Source organism: Falco cherrug, chromosome 8 (genome assembly GCF_023634085.1).
Source record: "Falco cherrug isolate bFalChe1 chromosome 8, bFalChe1.pri, whole genome shotgun sequence".
Classification (NCBI taxonomy): Eukaryota; Metazoa; Chordata; class Aves; order Falconiformes; family Falconidae; genus Falco; species Falco cherrug.
The window spans coordinates 9,643,267-9,665,656 of record NC_073704.1 but is presented as its reverse complement, the minus strand read 5'-3'; the positions used below and the strand labels follow the sequence as shown (position 1 = coordinate 9,665,656).

The 22,390-nt window shown below is 38.7% G+C and overlaps 1 protein-coding gene across 1 annotated transcript in view; it reads left to right on the top strand.

Moving 5' to 3' along the window:
- Positions 1-22,390, top strand: part of SPAG16 (sperm associated antigen 16) — a 412,472-nt gene that overhangs the window by 243,499 nt on the left and 146,583 nt on the right. The window contains exon 13 of the mRNA XM_055718613.1: positions 9,389-9,515. Coding sequence (XP_055574588.1) covers positions 9,389-9,515 — 127 coding nt within the window. The remainder of the gene's footprint in view (positions 1-9,388; positions 9,516-22,390) is intronic.

The following is a 22,390-nucleotide window of genomic DNA, read 5'->3' as shown; positions in this document are numbered from 1 at the left end:
AAATGTATGCGCTATATAGCAAAACTTTTAATCTCGGCAGTTGTCTTCTTGGAACCAACTGAAATGTTATAAAAGTATTCCTCACCCTCCTGAAGACAGACCTGGCAACCGCAACCCTTTTTCTACTGTTAGGGTGGATGTGGTGTGCCACTGAGGTGTTCAGGCTTCTCTGGCTTCCCTTGCTACCGTGACTCAGTCCAGAACAGCTACACATGAAAAAATGGTTGTTTCAATTCATGATGATTGCTTGTTGGTGTCTCAGAGATAGCTACAGAGGTACTAACTTCTGTGGCTATTTTTAGGCTATGTTTGGCAAAGTGATTTGGCTTTTGGTTCTGGTTCAACTGAATGTTTAAGAAAATACTTACATTTAAAGATGTGCTTAGTTCCAGATCACATCTGTAAAGGATTCTACAGCATCACTATATTGCTTTAGAAATCAGTCTGACCTTGTAACTGCGCGTATTGTTCTTCTGATACAATGATAAACTTACTTTGGGTGTGCATTGTGATTATATAGATTTAATTATATTGATATAAAGTCGTTGCATTAGTGGGGAAAGTTAGAACAAAAAGACTGTAACCCATTCTTAAGTAGAGAGCTTATGCCTTATTGTTTTATCTTTCCTTTAAAAAAAAAAAGCTTTACACCAAACCCCCTTTATCTTGAAGCAGAAAATAATACAAAAAAATAATACATCTTACACAACACTTCACTTGTTCAAAGAAGTGTAAGAATTTAAGAGGCTAAATCTGCAGTATAATAACAAGCAGATTCATCATTCATGTTTCCAGCAATAAAAAGTGTTATTATTGGCATATACTGTTAGTTTTTCACACCTTCTAGTGAAGGTCAAAGTAGAATATTATTAATTCAGTAATTTGCGCTTTTCATTCATAAAAGAATCATATAAAGCATTATTCTCAATGTTTATCAAAATAGATCCTGGGTTTGAGTCGTAATCAAATCACTCAAAGAATATAGTGTAATTGCTTCTATTTCGTTTGTGTGTACTTTTGCTAGTTTAACCAAACATGGTACATGTGAAAGTCTTTTGTTCTGCAAAATCCAACGAACATCTGTATGTGCTCTGTGCAGAAACATGCTCAATAATCAATGGTAGAAAATAAGGGTTCTTATTATTTCTGAGGCTAGCATCAGGCAGTCAAGTCTGTGTTCAACACCATAGCAACCAGTGTGTTTTAAAACTTTGCCTTTGTGCTTTTTTGTCTGAGAGCATTTTTTCCTCAGTGATATGTCTTAGTAAGCGGATTGGTATCTTGCTAGTAGTGGAAGTTTCCACACATGCAATAAATACACAGCTTCTGCTAAAATACGTATAGTAGAGTTCTTCCAGAAAAATAAATATGGTGTTATAATTGGCTGCTTTTCCAGTAATACATATTCCGTTACATAAATTACTGGGAATTGAGACAAATAAGCATTTTATTCCCAAAGGTAAGGCATGAAGTTTTGCAGCCTCTTTCTCCTGCATTTATAGAACACTATTTCAAGGACTTTGATTATTTGGCTGCTACCTAATTTCACTGTAAAATAGAAATCTGACTGGAGCAATGCTTTCTGCTGGTTAATTATAAATTTATTAGGGGAGTTTTGTCCAAATGTCCCTCACTATTAGACCTTGATGAATTTGAACTTCAAGCTATTAGACTTCGTTTAATGTAATGCACTGACCTCTTTTTCTGTTCTGCATGTGCTTTTCTGTATTTTTTGTGTCTCAGGTATGTTCTGTTTTCCCTTTCTGGGTATTGTTTGCCAGAGAGGCTCTTTCAAGTTATAGAAATAGGACAAAGTGATTTTTAGAACAGCAAAATATGTAAGGAGGCAATGTCCCTGGAGATGAAATAAATTTCCAACACAACACAACAAAATAGCTTTCCTGTCCTGTTTGGGTGTTGCTGTTGGCTGAGTAGCTTGTTAGCAGCACACAAATGCGTAAATCGTAGTAAGACTGAGTAGCACTGGTGAAGGTGGTGCCACGGAGTATTTTTGAGTTGGAGAAAAGATTTACGGGCAAGTTTATGGGCATACTATGATGGACCTGCTTTTGGCCACATTCCTGCTGTAGGTAGATTTTAACTCTTACGTGGTGCTTGCAAGACTGCACCCCAAAATATGTGGGACTAGACTGGGCTGGGGAGCACTCTGCGCTCAGACCTCATAAAGTGGGATCCAAAGTTAAGGGCCGGTCATGCTCAGGCATTGCCTTTCAGTTTTCTCTTAGAGTTTTGCTAAAAGGGAGGGCTTGCAGTATGTGTTAGACAAATTTGGTCCAGACTGGGGTCTGACCTGAAGATGCAGTTGCATCCTGTGTGAGCACAAAAGCCTGTCCTATGTGTGCAAGGTATTCTTTACACAAGCAGGGCCAGAAGAGGATTTTGACTACAGTTCCCACTTGCAGCAGGGTGGTATTTGTTCACCTAATAAATCACTCAGTTTTTATTACTGATTTCAGCAGGAACTGAAGCAGCGCTGGTCGTGGTTTTGTTGAGTCTTTATAAATCGGTGTTAAAGGAAAGCTGCCATGCTTAGTTCAGCTTCTGAAAAGTAAGGGGAGAAGAACCTTGCTAAATTTCAGCGAAGTCTGTGGTCTGAAAAATAAACTGCTGAAGCCTTTCAAAACTTATCAAGCAAGACAAAAATGTAACTATTAAAGTTGACTGATGTCCTTTTAATTAAAAGAAGCAATTTGATCCATTTCAGAACCTCCGTTTTGAAGTATGACTCCTAAGTTCTCATGTTTCTCAAGGAGGTCTAAGAAAAGGATGTAACAGTATTTTATTGCAGACTTGTAAACTTGCTGAGTGAGTTATGTTTGTTTATATACCTATAAAATATTAATAAAATATTTATATCATGTTTGGGGTTCTTTCTTCTTTGGCTAAGCCTTCCTAGTTGCTAAGCCTTTGTTTCGGTTTTGGCAGAAGGAGGAGGAAAAAGGACAGAGGAAGGGGAAGAATTGCACCCTTGAACTTACCTGTTAAGTCCATACCACTTCAGATATCAGTTCCCTTTTACACACTCAGTTTACTGTGCACTAGACCAAAAATGTGAGCTGTCAAGCTCCTGTGGTGATAAACCTGGATCTAATCCTGCTCCTGCTGACATCAGTGGCAAACCTTGTGTTGCTTTCAGTGGGAGCAGGACTTACACACCATGCTTGTGTGATTCAGCCAGCCTTACCTGGCCAAGCTCAAAGCAGCTTCTGATGCGAGTCATGACAGGAAGGTCTAATCCTGCTTCTGCTCACTGTGAATTTAAAAGATGTAACAATTAAAATTATCTGAAACCAAGAATATAAAGTGATTTCACGTGATTTAATAACTCAGGAATAACTCTGCAAACTGACCCTTGCTAGAGAAACCCTGACTTAGAGCTGCTTTTAAATTGGGAGATTGCTCTTTGTTTTGCAGAGCACCCAGACTGTAAAGATTAAAATGTCCTGTGAGTGCTGAGTATGAAAATACATTACACACAGAAAGATTTAACTTGTATTTTCTTTCTAAATGTTTATAAATACTGGAGAATAAATGTTTACAGTTTCACAAAAATAGTAGTAGCATATACTTTGGCACTGTATTTTCAGTGTCAAATACTAGTTTGAAAGAGGCCACAAATTAATGTTCACAATTTGAAGAGAGCTTCATTTTGTTGAAGATAAGTAATAATTGAACAAAGTGGCTCATATTGACAGCATCATACTGGCATCTATCTTTTCAGAGACAAATGCACTTTATAGAGGAAGTGTCCTCACATGTCAATGTCGTATAAAATGTGTTGCATTTAGTGAAATAATGGGGGGGGGGAACCATTGTCATAAATGATGGTAGGCACTCTGTACTGAAATACTGGTAGTTTTACATTCTTGACATGAATAATTGGATGTGTCATATGTGAAGCTACCTAGAAATAAAATAGAGGTCATAAAATGTAAAGACATGATAGGATGCATTTATAACAGCATAAACCAAAGTGGCATTTTAATGTCTTAAGCCAGCCCATTTGCTATACTTGCCCATTGATCTTGGCTGGAAAAGTTCTATGCCTAATTTAAACACATTTTGGAGATAAAGCCATATAATGGGAAAGTGATAGGATTTGGTTTTGTTAAAAGGATTCTCCTTTTAACTGTTACAGTTACATCACTGTAACAAAATTGAAGGCTGGTTGTTGCATGACCTTACAAAGCTTCCTCAGAAACGTGTCCACTTTCATAACAGGTGACTTTCTGGTGTAATTTACCCTGACATTTTACCAGCTGGTGATTGCAGGTCACACAGAAGAATGTTATTTAATAGACATGAGAAAGGGTTTAGTTTAGTGTTTGTTCCATGGAATGACTTGAGAGAGGAGTTGCTGGGAAAGATAGCACAGTTTGAGAGTCTTTGTGCATGTAATGTATTTTTGGGGAAAGCATATAAAAATGGTTGGTAGAGGCACTGACTCAAAAGTACATGCTTAAAATCTCATTGATTTCAATTGGCTCTATAGGTGCTTTTAATTAACATGCTTGAAATGAGTTTTAATAAGGCACAGCAATAAAATAAGTAACTATGACTACCTACCTGATCATTCAAATGGTGTCACACCCCACATCCACCAGTTTTCCCAACAGGAGCTGCACATAGAAACCACAAGCTTAAAAAAAACAAAACAAAACAAAAAACAAAAAACAAACAACAAGCCAAGAAAGGAGGCAGAGCTTGCCCTGTTTTCATGGGGTTGGTAGTACACGTTTGATGTCTTTTTAAAAATACTTTTAAATAGCAAAAGAATTGGCAACATGCAATCTCACTTGCCGCTCTGGTTTGCTGTGTGTCTTTGAAAATGAGTACTAAGCTGGTTGGAGCACTGCAGGTTGTCCAGTGCTTTGTGCCCTGTATAGCCTTTAGCAATAAATATGTACCAGGCAACTGTAAAATGCTCCCATCAGGGTGTGCTGGCTTGTTGTCCTTACTGAGTTTTAACTTTGTGCAGATAGGAAAGTATACAGGGTAAGAGAAACATAGCCACTATCTGTATTTTCTTTTCAGTTATTCTACAGTTGATGAAATATTTAACTAGTGCATTATTTGACTGCTATTGTACATTAGTATATTGATGGCAGCCTGTTAATATTCAGCAAAGTCTTATGTGAGTGGAAATGTTTCATATCTTCTGTTTTCAATGCTGTTTTACTGAAAGCACTTTTGAATTTGAATGAACCATTCTGGAATGTGATTCTCAAGAGAAGTCTCTCGAAGTGCAGCAAGTAAAATTTTCCCACCGCAGTTGAGCTAGTGATATCAGTAATGGTATGACTAATTTAAATGCCAGCATTCATGCTATAGGTGTGCTTCTTTATAGCCGTAACAATCTATCTATGTTTCTTTGAACCTGTTAAGAAAAATCAAAACCTGGTGAGGTAGAATAAAGGCTGATTTAGTGCTGGACATCATTACCTTACCTGAATTTAAGGGAAGGAAAACTGACTTTGTAGAGAAAAAGAGAACACTGAGGATAACTAGTCATGAGTCAAGAAAATTCATTAACTGATATTTTATGTTGAAAAAGTAGTAATAACACAGGTGAGGGATGAAGGTTGGAGTCAGTGTCTGAGATGAGGTTGAGAATGCAATCTACAAAATACTGAACTGCTGAGCAGTATTTCTACCGTTTAGTCAGGACCTCTTTTTCTGCCTCTGGATGTAAGTAACAAGAGTACTGCGAATGCCTAACCTACTATTCATGGGTGACTCCCTCTGTCTTCTGAACTAAAATGTTCAGAGATGGTGAAGCTTATATCCATGAGGCTATGTGTTTATAATGAGAAAAAAAAAATTAGATTATGAACACTGCTACAGATTTATTTTCGTGTAGATGAACTTGAACCATTGGATAGAAATATGAGCTCCCTTAAAAAAAAAACCCAGGGAGATGCTCTACCCTTCATATCAACTTCTGTTTTGTGGAAAAAGGACATCTAAATAAAATGTTCCCCTTTCCAACCAAAAGATAGCTTGTATACAAGACAGTCTTGCTGAAATTATATCTCAACTGGAAGGGAAGATGAGTTTATTTTATGTAGCAGTTCGAAGTTCTTAGAAATATCAGTCAGTCAGTCAGTTACCAGAGTGGTAAATTAAATCTTGAGAGCCAGAGTCCGCTCATCAATACACAATGATATGGAAGTGGCAAGGAGAGAAACAGACAACTGCATCAGGTCTGGGTGTTTATGTTCTTGATGGAAAAGTGCAAATCATTTCTTTCCCTTCTGCTGTTGTCATGGTCCATCACTTTAGTCCATTTTCACCTTGCTAAGGGATTCTGAATGGGCCTTCCTGCTTTGGCACCTAATTAATCTCTCACAAGCCTGTTCTTCCAGCCTGTCTGCCTGGGATGGTCCATATATTATGTCAGTGACTCACAAAATAAAAATATTCTTTTTCCCTTTCCTTTCCTTTCTTTTCCTGTGCTCTTTCATCCCAAGCCCCTCAAGCAGTTGAAGAGGTTATTCTCCCCCTGCCTTTGAAAGGGACATACATGCTGTTATTACAGGAAAATATCCCCTGTTCTTTTAGTGGAACACTGTCACACTGTGGTGTGTAAAGTTGTCTATGTTTTCAAAACTAGTAAGTGCCCGCAAAAATACACAGCAGGATTCTGCTTGTCAAGAAACTCAAAGTCCTTACAGTGTAAACAGGCAAGCAGGAATTTGTTGGTCACTTTTGAAAAATGGCATGCCTATACACAAATAAAAGTATATGATCTGAGATGAAAAGGGCATATTCTGTGGTGTAAAACATTACCATGAGACTGTGAAACAAAAAACACGTTATGTTATTGAAGTTATTTTATTGTCATATATCAAGTGATCGTGAATATCAGATATCTTGTGCACCAAGCTCTAACAGCCACAATACTGTATGACGAGTTTAAAATGAGCCCTTGTGATACAATAACACATGTAGTCTATGTAACAGATAATACTGAAGAGCATAATGTACTATCTATAGTAGAAAAACATAGATTCTGTAAAATGATACCAGTGGAATGAAATATTCCTTCGAATTATATTTCGTGAATAGTATTTCTACTCAGAAACATCTTATCTCCTTTCTACTACTCCTTCTGTGGGGACAGGCTTGGCGTTCAACTCAGTGCTGTATATGCATTTCAGTCTGAGAAACAGAAAGGCATTAAAATAGGTTGGGCAAGTCACTTTGTTAGATCAGTGATCATGGGCAGTGTCCATCAAAACCTTTTAGATCTACTGGTCTGTATCTGATCTGCAGATACTGATCTGTGCTGTTGATACAAAACCTGCAAGAGCTTTGAGTCTTCTGGTGTCATACATGCAGGAAGAAAAGAAAAAAAAAATCACATCTTTAATTCCATCTGCTGACAGCTTCCTTAATAAATATTGTAAGAAATTTCTCTGTTAAGAACCACCCAGTAATCTAATTTGCAAGCCCCAATGATATATTCAGCAACCAGCTCAGGGGAGGTGTGTTTCTACTGTCAGAATCACATGAGCAGGGAATAAAATTCTGAGCTCTCACTGAAAGCTGTAATAATTTATGATGAGTTGTTGGCTTTTATTTTTTCATGCTATTTTTGACTCAGCTGAACAAAGAGGATAGAACAGTTACTGACTTTACGCTGATTAGGTTTTTCCATAGTATGCTCACCTACCTGTATGTAACAATATAAACACTGCAAATTCATGAAGTTTCATGTATATCTAGAGAAATCATAGAGTGAAACCTATATCAGCATGGGCGACTTGTAAACAGCCATAATGGGTGGTGAATGCTGGTTCATTTCAGCTGTCTCCCCTCTTGATGTGCTTGTGTAGGAGTTAAGCCTTTGCCATTCTGCTCAGTTTGAATAATCCCAAAACCAAACATTATTACCTTGTGTGTTGTCCTGGTGAGGCATCCCTGGGCTCTTCCTTCTCTTCTCCTGGACTCCAGTTTAAGGAATATTCTACTGTAGTTGCACATAGAAAACAAAACAGAAGCAAAAAAGCTTTTACAAGATCATAGCTACATAGCCAACTTCAGGCTGTTTTGTGAGACAACTGATTCTCTACAGCAGTGGTTGTGTCTCTGTTTCTTACAATTGGAACAGCTTCCTGACTTGTGTTCCGTCTTATCAGGTTCATACCCTGAACTGAGAAGCATCAATAGTGTTGTCTCAGAAAATAACTCATTAAAAGATAAGAAAACAAAATGAAAAGATAAGAAAGCAAAACAGAAACCCTTAGGGTATTGCTTCATAGCTGGTTAGCTATGAGAAGGTGGGATAGCTGGAAGTCTTCAGCCTTGAAAGAACTTCCAGAACTGTGTCACAGAGTAATTCCATCTGAGCTGTGGTCAGTTCATGGTAAAAACCTCAATGGTTAGGATTCCCCTCTGTTTCCTTGTAGAGGACTGAAGGCAGTGGGCTGATTAGCATTGATAACGTGCAGCTGTGGCCTTGCCTCAGCGGCAGTGGGTTGATTGACATGGATGATGCGCAGCTGTAGCTCGTTCCTGCTAAGTGGTTAAATAGCCCTGAGGATGGTGGGAGAGGGGGTTGGATGGAGAAGGAAGAGCCTGGGTGTAGTGGAGATAGGGAGCAGTGTGGTCTGGCCTCTGTAGGATGGAAAAATGGCATGAACAGTAGAATCTGACTGACTGCAAAAGTCTTGTGGAGCTTGCTAATTTGTGTGTGCTGTAACATTTCCTCACATCTGCTTTAAGAACTTACAGCTTATAATGGCTACTGTCGGGGCTTATCCGTAGTAAGAGGCCCGTTCTTCAGTGAAAAGGCCTCTTGGGTGTCTGCAGTGACAAGACTTTGCCCTCAGTGAAGAACTTACAGGCAGCACTTAGTTTCTATAAAGCTTTCTGCAGACCCTGAGAAGAAAGTCAGGCTTCTAGCACTCTGGCTTTCTTCAAGGTACATGTTGGCATTGTGCTATAGATTTCTTAGAACCTTTGTTAAGGAATAAGATACCTTTAAAAAGGAAATAGTGCTGTCTCTGTCCTACCCTTTCATCCACATTCCTTTTAAATTCTGTATCAACAAGGTTTTTGAGGGTGCACCCAGGAAACATAAAGCGGTGCTCTCATTGTTGCTCCTTACAATTCAGTCTTCTAAAACCGGCTGCTCCATTTCTTTTTACTTCCCTGCTATACCCTTTGTTACTGGGAAGCAAACGCTAAGTGGTTTATTTTCTCTGTAGTATAGTGCTTGGGTGATGAATAGCTGTCTGTTCATTTTTTTCTAAAGAGTATCTAGGAAAGATACATTAAATGTGTTACTAATTTACCTAAACTTGTCTCTTGTTCATATTATCCTGAATGGCAAATGTTGTGTTTCTGTTATTTTATTTTGCAGTGAAAGATGCAGATACACAATGTATGGCCATAAAGATTCAGTCAATAGCATTGAGTTTCTTCAGTTCTCCAACACCGTTCTCACTAGCTCTGCTGACAAGACTTTATCTCTCTGGGATGCCAGAACGGTAATCAGTGTTTTCTTGATCTTTCTTGAATTCAAGCGAAGTGATGGCATGTGTGCTGTAAGAAAAAATGCAAGCCAGTGTAAAAATCAAAATGGAAAGTAAGTGTGATGTGGCAATAGAATATTCACCAAGACAGCTATTATCTTCTGACCAAAAATATCACAATATAACATTTCCATGACATTTGAAATGAGTGAGTCCTCACAGTGCAATGGATGGACATGTGCCAAGATCACTGAATAAACAGGTAGACTTAATTAGGTGGTGGTGTTTTTAGCAACTGATGGTCTGGGTCTGGAAGACTGCATTGCTGCACACTGTGCTGCATCAGTTCTATAGTCAGAGCAGCTGAAGGTCAGGTTTTTTGGGCTTCTTTTGTAAGTGCTGACAAGTGCTTTAAGTTAGTACAAAGGAAATGGGGGGAAATGCCACAGAAGAAACACAGGCTGCATACAAGTCTAATATATTTATTCTTTCTCTAGAAGGGATTCCCCTCCTACCTTGCCCCTGGAACTCAGTGCTGATTTCTCATGGAATATATATTATTTTCTCCATAATATACCACCATAGGTAGTGTCAGAAACTCTACATCTCTTTCTTTATTCTTCTCTACCTTCATTCTATTGGTATCTGTATAAATGGATTTAGTACATTGGAGAGTGTATTTGTCCCTGTTGCTTTGCAGACCAAATATGTAAATACTGTTCAAGTAGAATATAAGAACAAGGCAAGAGGAATTGTCTTTTCTTTCATCAGAAAGTTCAATAATTATTGCTGCTGTTGTGGTATTTCTCATAGAGCAACTCTTGAAAGTCTCAAGTTGCTACTTCAGTTGGTGTTATGGTCGCTTTATATTTCTCAAGCAGTGTAAAGATAAAGGATTCCAGCCCAGAACAGAGAAGGTTGTATTCATGGAAGGGATTTGAGAGGAAGGAGGCAAAGAGCTACTGCTGTGTATTAATAGGTATTGTCATCAGAGCTGTGCAAACATAGGATAAGAAAAACTGACATTAAAATGACAGTAGAATACTTGAGATGCTCATTAGGCAATTTCTATTTATGGATCATAGAAACAGACTGAATAGAAGGTCATTTACTAATAATCCTGGGCATAAAGCACAACAAGTTAAAATGAAGCCAGTCAAGACTCATTTATCTTAATATGTTGGTTTGTAAGAATATTTGATACCCAAATATGAATAATTCAGAAAGAGAAAACAATATTGAAATACAAACAAAAGTGTAAAACTCAGTGGAAAAATAGATTTCTGCTTTGTTCTATTTTCAATAAATCCTGCAAGGAGCTGTATCTTGCAAATGTCTCAGTAATCTCCTGTTCATAGCAAATTAACAGAATTATAAAAGATTTTTTTCTTTGATAAGCTTATGGAAAAAGCCTGCTCAATTTTCATTCACCAGCATGGTTTTTCAGCTTTGGGTAATTTTACTAAGATAGGAAAGACCTTTTGTGAAAGGAAAACACTGTAGATGGCATTTTGTTGTGTATTTATTGTGTTGAATTGTTTCCCTCTTCAGTGGGAAATCTTGCAGATTTCAGATACATGACCACACTGAAGCATCACTTTAAGTGGTGAAATCACTGTGGAGATGCTGTCTCCCTCTAGATACTGAATAATATTAAACGTTTCCTCCAGAAAGATGAATGATTTTCTCCCATTAATTTGGAACAGAATATTTTCTCACCTCTGTGAGATCAATTAGCATTAAGGAGTACATTTAAGATAATTTTAATGAAACATGAAAATCATATTCCAGTTTGTTTTCTCATAAATTAGATTCATATTACTAATCACATCTTGCTCTTCAATCATTAACTTTAGTCAGCTCTTTATTATTAAAGATAATGGATGCAGAGAACTGTAAGTCAGAGCAGTGTAAGTTGAATGGACAATGAGCTCTGGATTTGGGGCAGAATGGAACATAAATCTTTGTAATTACTAAGCTGAAGCTATAATGCAGCCTTCAGACTTTGGAAACACATGGTATGACTTTTTTTTCTTTCTTTCTTTTTTTTTCTGGATAACACAGGGTAAGATCTAGTGGTTCAGAAAAATCTACAGCACATTGACTGTAATTTTAAACCTGTGATGTAAATTCCCTGTAGGGAAATGAGAACACAGAAGAATGAATAGTATTTAGACAGATATGGCTCTTTCCAAACATTTTGGGAGCAAATACAGAGTGTTCATGTTGGATTTGGATAGGAACCATCCTCATGCTGTTCCAGACTCCTAGTAGATTAGATGTATGAGACTGAGGCTGCAATTCATTGGTAGGAATTTGTTGCCAGTAAAGCTGATGGTTCTCGTGCCAAGATAAGCTGCGGAATTTATTTCTCTTTATGCCAGTTTCATAGAAAGACAAGCATATTCTGGCTTTTCACCAGACTATTTTCTCGCTGATACATCAGAGTGTGCATCTCTACTCATGAATTGCAAAGTGTGTCCAATGATAAATGTGAGAGGTGCAAAAGAACATGAGACCCCAAGAGTGCAAGTTCATTTGCTTGGGTTAATTCTTCTCATGATAAGCAGTCTGCCACTCATCTGTATCCCCACATTCTGATGAGTAATTTCTTGGGGCTAGTCAGATTTTTCTGGATAACATTTGAGCCAAGCTGAATCTTTGCTCTTTCTCAGACAGATAAAATGCCAAATATTTATACACTTAAATAATTAAATGTGGGGGGGGGGGAAGTACTCACACTTCATTCTGCATGTTTGAAGCTTATTGATTTAGTAACTCTCTCATCTGCTTTCTGATTTCTGAAATGTCAGGTTCTATAACTGGCTATTTCATATTTGAAGAAGTTATGCAGTGACTGTTGTCATTTAGAAGTCAGCATTCAGTAGCAATGTCCTAAGGAATCTGCCCAACAAGGATTTGGAAAGACTTGTGTGTGTACTTCACTGGACAGTCTCATTCATATCAATGATACTATTCTTGTGAATAAAGTTCAGCACATCCACAGCTCTGTAAAAAGTTAGATTCATACAGTACTCTGTTTTTCTATTTGATTTTGTGAAAAAACTAAGCATCTGAAATGTTGATTGATAATTATTGTCCATTTTCGTCTCTACTTGTCACTGATATTCAAGTGCTTGTAGTTTAATTTTTTAATTATCCAGGATATATTTCTGACTTTATATAGTGTAGCCCAGTGATTTAAGACAAGCCTTATTTTTCTGCATTCCTTTTGCCAGAAGACTGCTGGCACATAACACAAATGAAATGATCCCATTCCCACCCCACTTTCAAACCCATATCCCTGACAACCAGACAGGAAGGCATCAGGCAAGTCAGCTTTTTACTATTTCGGTCAAAGATTACTTAATTGGGGGTAAGACAGAGCAGTGGAACAGTCACCAGATGAGAGTTCTGGCTCTGTGCATCAAATTTTACCCTTGACAGTAACTTCTGGGCTGAACAGCACAATCAAAAGTTAGCAGCTCTGAGGTGGTGTGGTCTTTGATGAATAACACAGGCACCAGTCTCAGAGGAAAAGGGAAAGAACAGAATGAGACAGCCTAAAATCCTGCTTTAAAAGTAGCAAATAGCTCCCAGTAGTAATCACACATTCTTATTGAGCCAGAACCTGGCTGTGGCCACCGTACTCCTCACAGACTGCTGTCACCAAAGTGAGGGAGGGGAGTGGGAATCCAGGCAGAGCCTCCTTTCTGGCCCAAGCAGGAGTGAGGCAATTGGTTCTCTTAGCCCCTGGAAAAGGTTCATGAATGTGGTACAGCTACACTTTATATAGTGGGGCAGGCTGGACTTTTGGGGCGACATTACACTCAGAGAAAAACATTAGGAAGAAGTTGTCAGTGAAGAGAGAGATGCAGCTGCGCATCCCTTTAAGGCAGGTTTTTTTTCTTTAAATGTGATATTGGATAAAAAAGGCCCTTATGTACAGCCCCTTTTAAAGCATTATTTCCTAATAAATTGAGGCTTCTGTACTCATGATGTCTGCTTATCATTTTCTACTAATGATTTTTGAATGTTAGCTAAGGTTTGACAGAGTTTCCATGCAGTTAGGTCTCTGGGCAAACCCAAATGAGTGCCCCAGCTGGGAGGAGAAGTGGCAATGGGTGCTCAGCCCTGCTGTCAGGCTCCACCTCTCCTGTGGTACACAGCAATCCCACCACCCTTGTTCTACAGTGTTACCGGTGGTGGCGGTGAGATGCTGCCTTGGCCTTTTGTTTCTTGGCTTTTCACAATCTACCCCACATACTTTTAGATCCTGAAATGATCTGTCTGTGATTTCAAAGAAACAGCGGAGTAAATCTTCAAGAATTTGGGGTGTTGTAATTTGCATTTTTGCGGTCTCTTAAAAGGCATCCAATTTAAGGCATACACTATTTAACAGGGCTTTTCACACTGTGTCCTAACACAGAATAAATGCTTACATACACCAGGTTTTGAGCTGTCTGCTAAGGTTGCCAGCTTTGATGTGGCATTTTAATGATGAGGGCTTAGCTGTTTGCGTGTTTCATATGAATGTAGAATAATTACAATGATGCTGACCTGAGCTGCAGTCTTGCCGTTTTTTCCTTCACAATATACCTCATCTTCCCCCACTGTGTGATGTCTATGGCATGGGACAGCCCTGCTGTGGTTCCTGTTGCAACTGGATTGTGCCTGAAAGTTAACTCTTACTTGATTAAATTCAGTGGAATTGTTCCCAGCTAGGAATTTGCTTAGATAACCTTTTTCTTTCTTCTAGTGAAGTTATCTTTTAGACTCCTTATTTTCATTGTTGATTTTGTCCGAATTAAGTAGTTTTAAAATCAGTAATTCCCTAAAATAACCTGTTCTATTTTTTTCCTTCCAGTGAAATATAAATTCTCTTTTTAACTACTTGTTTTATAAAGTGGATTTTCTCAGAACTTTTTTGTCAGTAGCTGTACTGTGGGAACACCCAGATCTTTGTTGGGGTGCTGCCTATCTATGGTGGGTGCTTTTACACCTGTGTTTATTTGGAGGGGGAATTCACCATGCAAATTCAGGAAAAATGTCAGAATATTTAAAGATCAGGCATATGAGACAGGCATAGAGCAGCCAAAGGGAGTTATTTTGAAAACCAATCTGGTCATCTTTGCGTTTTGTGGCCTAGACCGGTTGATTTATCCCCAGGTAAACACCTTAGACACAAAATTATTAGTCAGAATATCCTCAGGGTATTGGATATGTCAGTTTTATTTGAACCCTTTTGAACTCCTGAGGAATGAATTCAAGAGCTGAGTGGATAGACAGGATGGGTCGTTTAAAAACTCTTTGACAGGCAGTTTATGGTTCAAGTCAATCCTCTTCAAAAGTAGGTCAAAGATTGAAGTTGTCAGTATTGAAGACAAAGAGCTCTTCCATGCAAACTTCAAATCTCTTAGTGTAATTGAATTATGTTGCTGTAAATAAGGGACATGCAATGATAAGTCCAGTTCCTGGCATGAAGTATAACAAATTTTGTGATCCTGATTCTGTTCTGTGTTTGTAAATAATGGGTTCATATTTTAAAACTCTCTGTCTTAATATGAAAAGGAATTTGAGTCACAGTAACATATGAAATCAAAACCAAATAGCTATGAATACAGATTATGTTTTCTCCAAGAAGTAATATCATGAAAGACAAAAGTAAAACTTGAAGAGGTTTATGTTAAATCTGTTTGGGATGCTTTCCTAGAGACTTGGAATCAATTTTTTTAAAACCGAAAATATGACTGAGAAAAAAGTCTTGATTTCTTTCTAATCTTGAAAAATAATCGTAAGAAAATCTTGATATAGTCACTGTCATTTTTAAAAATGCTATATTCTGACTTCCCTCCAAAACAACTTCTGTGGAAAAAAAAAAAGCAGGTTAAAACAAAATATTTCAAATAACGAGCATATAACTGCTATTTGGAACAGTTGACCGAGATGCAAGCAAGAAAGTATCCTATGTTCTTATTTTGCTGTCAGCTGGTTGGGTTTTTTCTTCTTGAGAGGCAGGAAAAGTTACCCTTCCAACTGTATTTGGCTGATGTCCCCAGAATGACCCTCAGACTGGAACTATGTCTCTGTCTTTCCTTTGGCCTGCCTTTACTGACTTGTCCCTCCTTTTCCTTGCCTTCCTGACTTTGCTCCTAAATCAAACCATTAAAACCATAAATAGTTAAACCATTTAAAAAGGTTTAACAAACTGTGCAATCAGTTGATCTCAAGGGATTTTTTTCCCTGTTAGACTAGGTTTAAATTAGACTCTATAAGCGTTTTAGATCAGACAAGTTGCCTTGTTTTGCAAAGCTCAGTGGTTGGACTTGGTCTTAAAGATCTTCTCCAACCTAAATGATCCTATGATTGTACTATTCTAAAGCTCTGGGTGAATTAGTGGCACTTAATTATTGTTTCATTAAGCTGTTCCTGTACATTGACATGCCTGGGCCTGTCCACTGGATGTCAGAGTCCTTTTGCCAGTGAAAAGGCAGTCCCTTTTAACACGTCTTCCTCTGCCTTGTCTCCGCGACATAGAAAAGCTGTATTCTTCATGTCAAGGAGAAGTCTTTGAGAAGACAAGGCAATTCTGTCTACTAAAGCTTAATATCCAGCTTGACTCCTAATTCATGTGAAATATATTAAATGGCTTTATCTTGGCAGTGATGTAGTTAGTTAAAATACCACCTTTTCATCATGATGTTCACAGTCATTTAAGCTGCTACTAGAAAAGATAGCGACAGGGTCCTGTGCAGCCCGATGCATTTGTTCCTGTACAGTTGTGGTTTCCCCAAGGATACTGCCTGGGTTTCCTCCTGTAGCTGGAAGTTTGCGCGCTTCAGGCAAGGCTTCTTGCAGTGCAGTGCTGCCTGGTTTTAACTTACTGTGTGTCTGAGAGGAAGTCTTGGCTCCTTTCTCATATTCTTCCCTTTTCCATGGCCAGAGCAGTCTACAGTCCTTACCTAACAAGCTATAGGTGGACCTGCTTTTGAACTCCTGCTTGCTGCTAAGCTCACAAACCTCCCAGCACACCTCATTGCCTGCCTCTCTCCCTCCTAACGGGTCACTGCAGCCACCCTTCTGCAAGGTTTCATGCCTTACACCAAGGCTCCTCTTCTGGTTTAAGGCTGTCTTTCATCCACGTGCTGTGTTTCCCCCATGCTCCCCAGATGGTCCCCCCAATCTAATGATGGTTGATGGGGAGGTGTTTTGGCCCTGTGAGTCTCAGCGCCCAAGTTTCTATTACTCTTGCCTTGCCAGCTAGGAGGTTGCTTCTGGGCAAGGCATTTTGGAGTGATGTAGTCGTGTGAAACACATGCCTATAATTACAAATGAGGGACATCCATATTCCAGGCAGCAGGCCATGCAATTCACAGCTCTGCTGACAGCTCCCTGTGATGTATCACTGACGCAGATGTGTTGTAAACTTGCAAGGGCAGGCAGAGAGGCAACAGTGGAATGGAGGAGAGTATCAATTCACTACAGATTGAATCGGATTTCATCAGGTGTAAAATTAAAGTGGATCAGTTTTCATTTGCTGCTGGTTATCTTAGAATATTAGTAGTAATTAGAGAGCTATAAATAGATACATTTGAAATATTTGAAGCTCTAGCCAGGGGAATAGTCTGGCTATAGATTTCAGTAAACAGATAGTGTGGCTCCTGGCACGCTGTGCAGGGAGTGGGTTCTGTTGGAATATGCAGTGTAATGGCATTTGACTGTGTCACTGATTATTTAGAAACAAAGTGAGAGAAGCAGGCTGTATTCCTGTCTGGGCAGCAAATAGATTGACCTGAATGTGAACTTCTTACCAGCTGCCTGTGTATATCTATAATGTGTGTCCATGATATATTGCAGTAAGTATGAATTTAATTTTTATGTCGCCAATGTCACTTTGAAACAAAATGAGAGTAAAGTTCCTTCAAAGTCTTTGGGAAAGGCCTGACTGCAAAATAACATTTGCATTGACTTCTTGGTCCTAAAACTCTAATTAAATTATTGATTATGAAGCTGGCTGCTTTCTTAATAGTTCCTAATGTAACAATTAAAGCAAAGTAAGTAATTAAAAATGAAAAGATCAGTCCACAAGTACAATCTTCAAAAGGTCATTTTCAACTTAATCGCTTTTTTGAAAGAGGCAAGAATAAAACAAATGAGTCATTAGTAAAAAAGCAATTTTGTGTGTGTATGTGTGTAATAATGTTCCTGCCAGATTACCACTGGCCACACAATGCCTAAATTAATTAAAAATAATAGCTGAATTTACTTAGTTGATATTATATTAACACCTCTCTTCCCAGACCAGGCCTCCGTTGTGTGCAATAGAAGGTACATAGCCATAGCATGCTTCTACTCTGGACAGCTGATAACCAAGGCAAAAGCCAGAAGCTTCAGCCAAGGAGACAACAAAATTTCAGTGAAACTATTATGTTAGTGTTTAATATCGTAAGTAGTGCTTTGTACTACACAGACCACTTATTAGCAACTTTTTTATAGGTGTGAGAAGTAAGGGGAAATTTTTAAGGCTCAGTTAAATTGGTCCATGGGTGTTTATAGGTGTGAAAGGTAGCAGAGAGGAAAGCACAAAGGTGTTTGCCAGACAATTTTTAAAAGACCAGTTAACACTGTTGCCTTTGACAGAGCAGAAGTAAGAGGTGACACTGGACGATTTAAGAACTGATAGAAAGTTTGGAACCTGCAAGCGCAAACTAGTCGCTTGTAAACAAGTTACACAACCAGGCACTGGTTGCCATCCTGGGCATGGAGAACTGCGGAGTTCTGTGCTGGTTGCATTCTGTACTGCGGGCTTTTCACAAGGTGCTCGTACTGTTGTATGAAGTAAAATCAGTCACAGCTTTTGCATCATCTCTGAAATTTAGCTACCATGTCTTGACAAGTCAGGGAAGGAAATAGATTTGAGGTGAAAGCTCTATTACAAATACTTTACTCTCTGCCACAGATCTTTTAGTATAAAATGAATAGCTTACATATCACTGCAAAAGTAGCTATTTGGTGCAATAGTTCACAGGTACGAAGACAGCCTGTTCTGATGCCGGTTATAAATGTAGTTCAGTATCACCGTACTGCTTGCACATGCAAGCTAATCAGAAACTAAGCCAAACTTTGAAGCATGGATGTGGAAATTTGCTAAGCAAACACCTGCTGTAGTTGGCATCTCCTGTGCCTGTAGAACATGTGCATTCCTGTGCGCAGGGAAATTCATTAAACCATGGGAGACAGAATTCAGATAAGCATGTACATCAAAGAAATATGTGTCAGGGTATCTAGGAGCTGCCTAATATTGTGAACTTTGTAGACATCTGGGGAACTGAGATCCCATGAACAGTTACTGTGCACAACAAATGTCAGTGCTTTCACTAGGTAGTAATTGTTGTGCTTGCTACAGTTAGATTCAGCTTCAACACGGTTGCTCAGAGTCAAATCCCATTCTTGATGAGTCGGGGGGGGGTGTGTGTGTGGAAATTCCTATGCCATTTAGGTTGCATGAGAAACAGATAAATCTGCTAGTCTATTAAGGTAAAGGCATTGCATCTTAAATGTGGGGTTTTTTTTCCTTTCCGCAATTAATTGTGGAATCTTCTTTCTGTTCTTATCAATTGAGGAAAGCAGATTATAGACATGAACTCTTTATGAAAGGCCCTCTTAGTGGATCAGCATGTCTGCCTATCTACCTGCACACCTACAATGCTCTAACATGTTGTGCTGAAGAAAAGGAGTAGATGGTTTGTTATCTTTCCTTTTATCTGGTTTCCCCAGCGAGCTGTTTTTAAGTGCTGATAAGTACAGAGCTGCTGTTCTGTCAGGTTGAAGTAAGGTGTCTGGACACATTTGTTTACACAGAATATGCTATGATGGGTTCTTACTTTTCCAATTCAAAGATTACACTAGACTCTCTAGTCCAAGCATGAGCTGTTATATATCAAATCATGTATTCCACTGCCCCTTCCCAGACATAGCTATAAAAACTTAAGTTTCAGAAGTCTGATGACATGGTGACTGTGGCTAGTCATTCTTAAAAAGATCTATTAAAAACCAAACAAATCCCAAACTAACAGATCAATTTCCTTTCTACTAATGTTGTGAGGTTAAGTAATATATTTTCAATAAGTAACTTTCCAGTTTGATAGATACTGAATCAAAATGTTATGGTCAATCAATCTGTCTCATTGTATAGATTACTCCCTTCTAACTGCTACTGCTTGTATGTAGATTTATTCCCATTCTGGCTCCCCAAAGCTCACATGTCCTTTTCATAATAGCAAAGGAGAATACTGTCTGGGAAGTGGCTTGAACTGAGAAGCAGGCAGACCTTTGGGATGACTTCAGCTGTGTGTTCAAAAGATTGGAATTTCAGAGTTTGCATGATATTTGCTTAAAAAATATTTTCTTGCTGCTTCAAGACAGCTTAATTAGTCAAATTTAAGTGTCATCTGTAAAATAGTTGAGGGTCCTAGTTTTGAAGGAAGAGCTGTAGGCTGACAAATTGGTTTTGAGTAGGATGCCCCATGCAGTGTCAGTGGATAGTGAAAGCTTGCCATGGTAATTCATACTTCAAACATTTCTGATATGACAGAATTTTTGTAGTACATATTTAATGTACAAAGAACTGCCAGGTTTAAAACAGTTTTATGCTCTGATACCCCCAAGGCAACAGCACAGATAGGTGTTGTTCACATTTTATGGTCCAAGGCCAAAATGCAACTCTTTGATTATAATTGAATTCAGCTTCCACATTTATAAGCATGATAAATAGTTGAGGATATTTTATATTAAGAGGCAGCATGGTTGGTCTAATATGAAACTGATACAAAATTCGGGAGATGCTTCTTCTCTTCCTCACACAGCCAGGAATTTACTTATGAGGAACAGGCATATCACTTCACCTCTTTTCCATCTCCCATTTCACCTTGGTGATGTAAATTTTATCTTGGTGATATAAACTGTGGCATAGGACATGAAAAAACACATTAAAAAATGAGAGTGTTGCCATCTTACAGTGTGCTGTCCTAATAAACTAAAGAGGATCCAGCTGAGGTCCTAAAATTTGAATACATTTAAATCTCTCTTTCTGGAATCTTTTTCTCCACTCATGTCTTCTGGGTTATTTTGTAGAAAGGATTAAATTCATGCAAATGAGAGATAGGCCTGGTTGCTAAAATGGTGGAGATGGAATATAAAGTTGTTCTGAGATGGAGCTTCAGGTGTTGTACAGCATTGATATGGATACTGGGAGACATTAGCATGGACTGTTGGAGAGGAGAAGCAATGAGGCAGCACCTCATTTGTGTTGTACAGCTCTGTTTAAAATTGCTCCAGTAGACTACCCCAATGGGATTTCATATTGCCTATAGAAATAGAGGTGCACATGCTTTTGTTGTCTTGAAGACAAGGTAGTGTGATGGCACTGTAATTGTGAAATCGTCAGAACTAGTGGTGACTCACTTTGTGGAGAACTGTGATCTGAACTGGTATCCTGAGAACCCCAAATGTTCCCACTCAGCAGCAATGAATACAATGCTAATTACATGCTGTAATTTATGCGAAGCAATGAAGAGATCTGTCTCTGTCACTGTGCCAGTCTGGACTTCCCTAACAACAGGATGGTGTTCCAGTCAGTGGTGTGAATTGCTGTGTCACTGTAGTTAACAACCAGGTTTTCTTGCATCGCAACATTTGCCCAGGCTCTTCATCTGGATGCAAGCTTCTCCTCAGAGTGCTGTGGGCTCACTTCAGAATTTCCTCTGTCTGTTTTCTCCTCCTGTGTTTAATGGTATCTCCTTTATTTTCTTAGAACAATTAGGCATACCTCAAGGATGTACATTTACCAAACCGGTCAGCCTGCAATTCCTCATCTCTACCATACATCCTAGTCACACACACTATCCCATGCCAAAGCCAGCTGTGAGTGCACTAATCCCTTCACAAATGCTACATTTGGATGCTTTGTGTCCTGCTCTCCTGGCAGGATAAGGTCCACCAGTTTCATTTCAGGAGGGCCATCTCAGAGCCCCCCTTGATTGTGAGGTAGGTGATTTCAGAGCTATGATAAAAAATAAGCTTCAACAGTGGCATCATCGTCTCTCAAGTTCAGAGTTCTGGCAATTGTTTGCTGCAGCACTACTAAAATTAATTGTTTCAGGACCTAAAGTGTCCTGGCAACAACAGAGGAGGAACGAGATGCTGCCAAAAAGGTACCACCAGTTGATCTCCTGAGAACTGACTGTTCCTGCATCACTCAGCATGGTTTTCAGGACAGAAAGGATTTACTGGTAAACACTGGTTTTACAGTTTATTTAGCTTTTCATTTTCTCTAACAATAAATATGTGATTATTGCATTCCTGTTTTTCTTCTTTTGTGGCTCAATCGCAGCTTCTCTGTTTCCAAGCGGCTTTTAGGCCAGTGTTGTGCAAATGATAGTATTTTACATGCCAGTCCCTTACTCAGCTGATTGTTTCTTTCCCCTCTCTCCTCAAAAATGTTTTATAGAGAAGCAGTAATCTTTCAAAAAGGAGACATTTATCACATGCAGGTTGAAAACACTAGGACAAAACTGATAGGCAAGAAGCAAAATTTAGCAATGTGATAAAGCCTTTGTACATACTTTTCCCATGTTGGCGACGAGAATAAATATCAAAGGTCCAATTCTGCACTGTGAACAAGCTCACAGGAAAGGAGGGTAGTGATGTATGCTGATATGACTGTGCCACAGTCCTACTCTTTATTTAAATCTCTTCTGGTTTATACTAGTTTTGTGCAAAAGCAACAAAGTTTCTTTAGCAAAAAGTTACTGAAGAACAGGAGTGGTCAGGACTAGAGTAAGGCCAGGTGGGACCCTCTGCATATTGCACTCCAGGATCTACCCTGATCC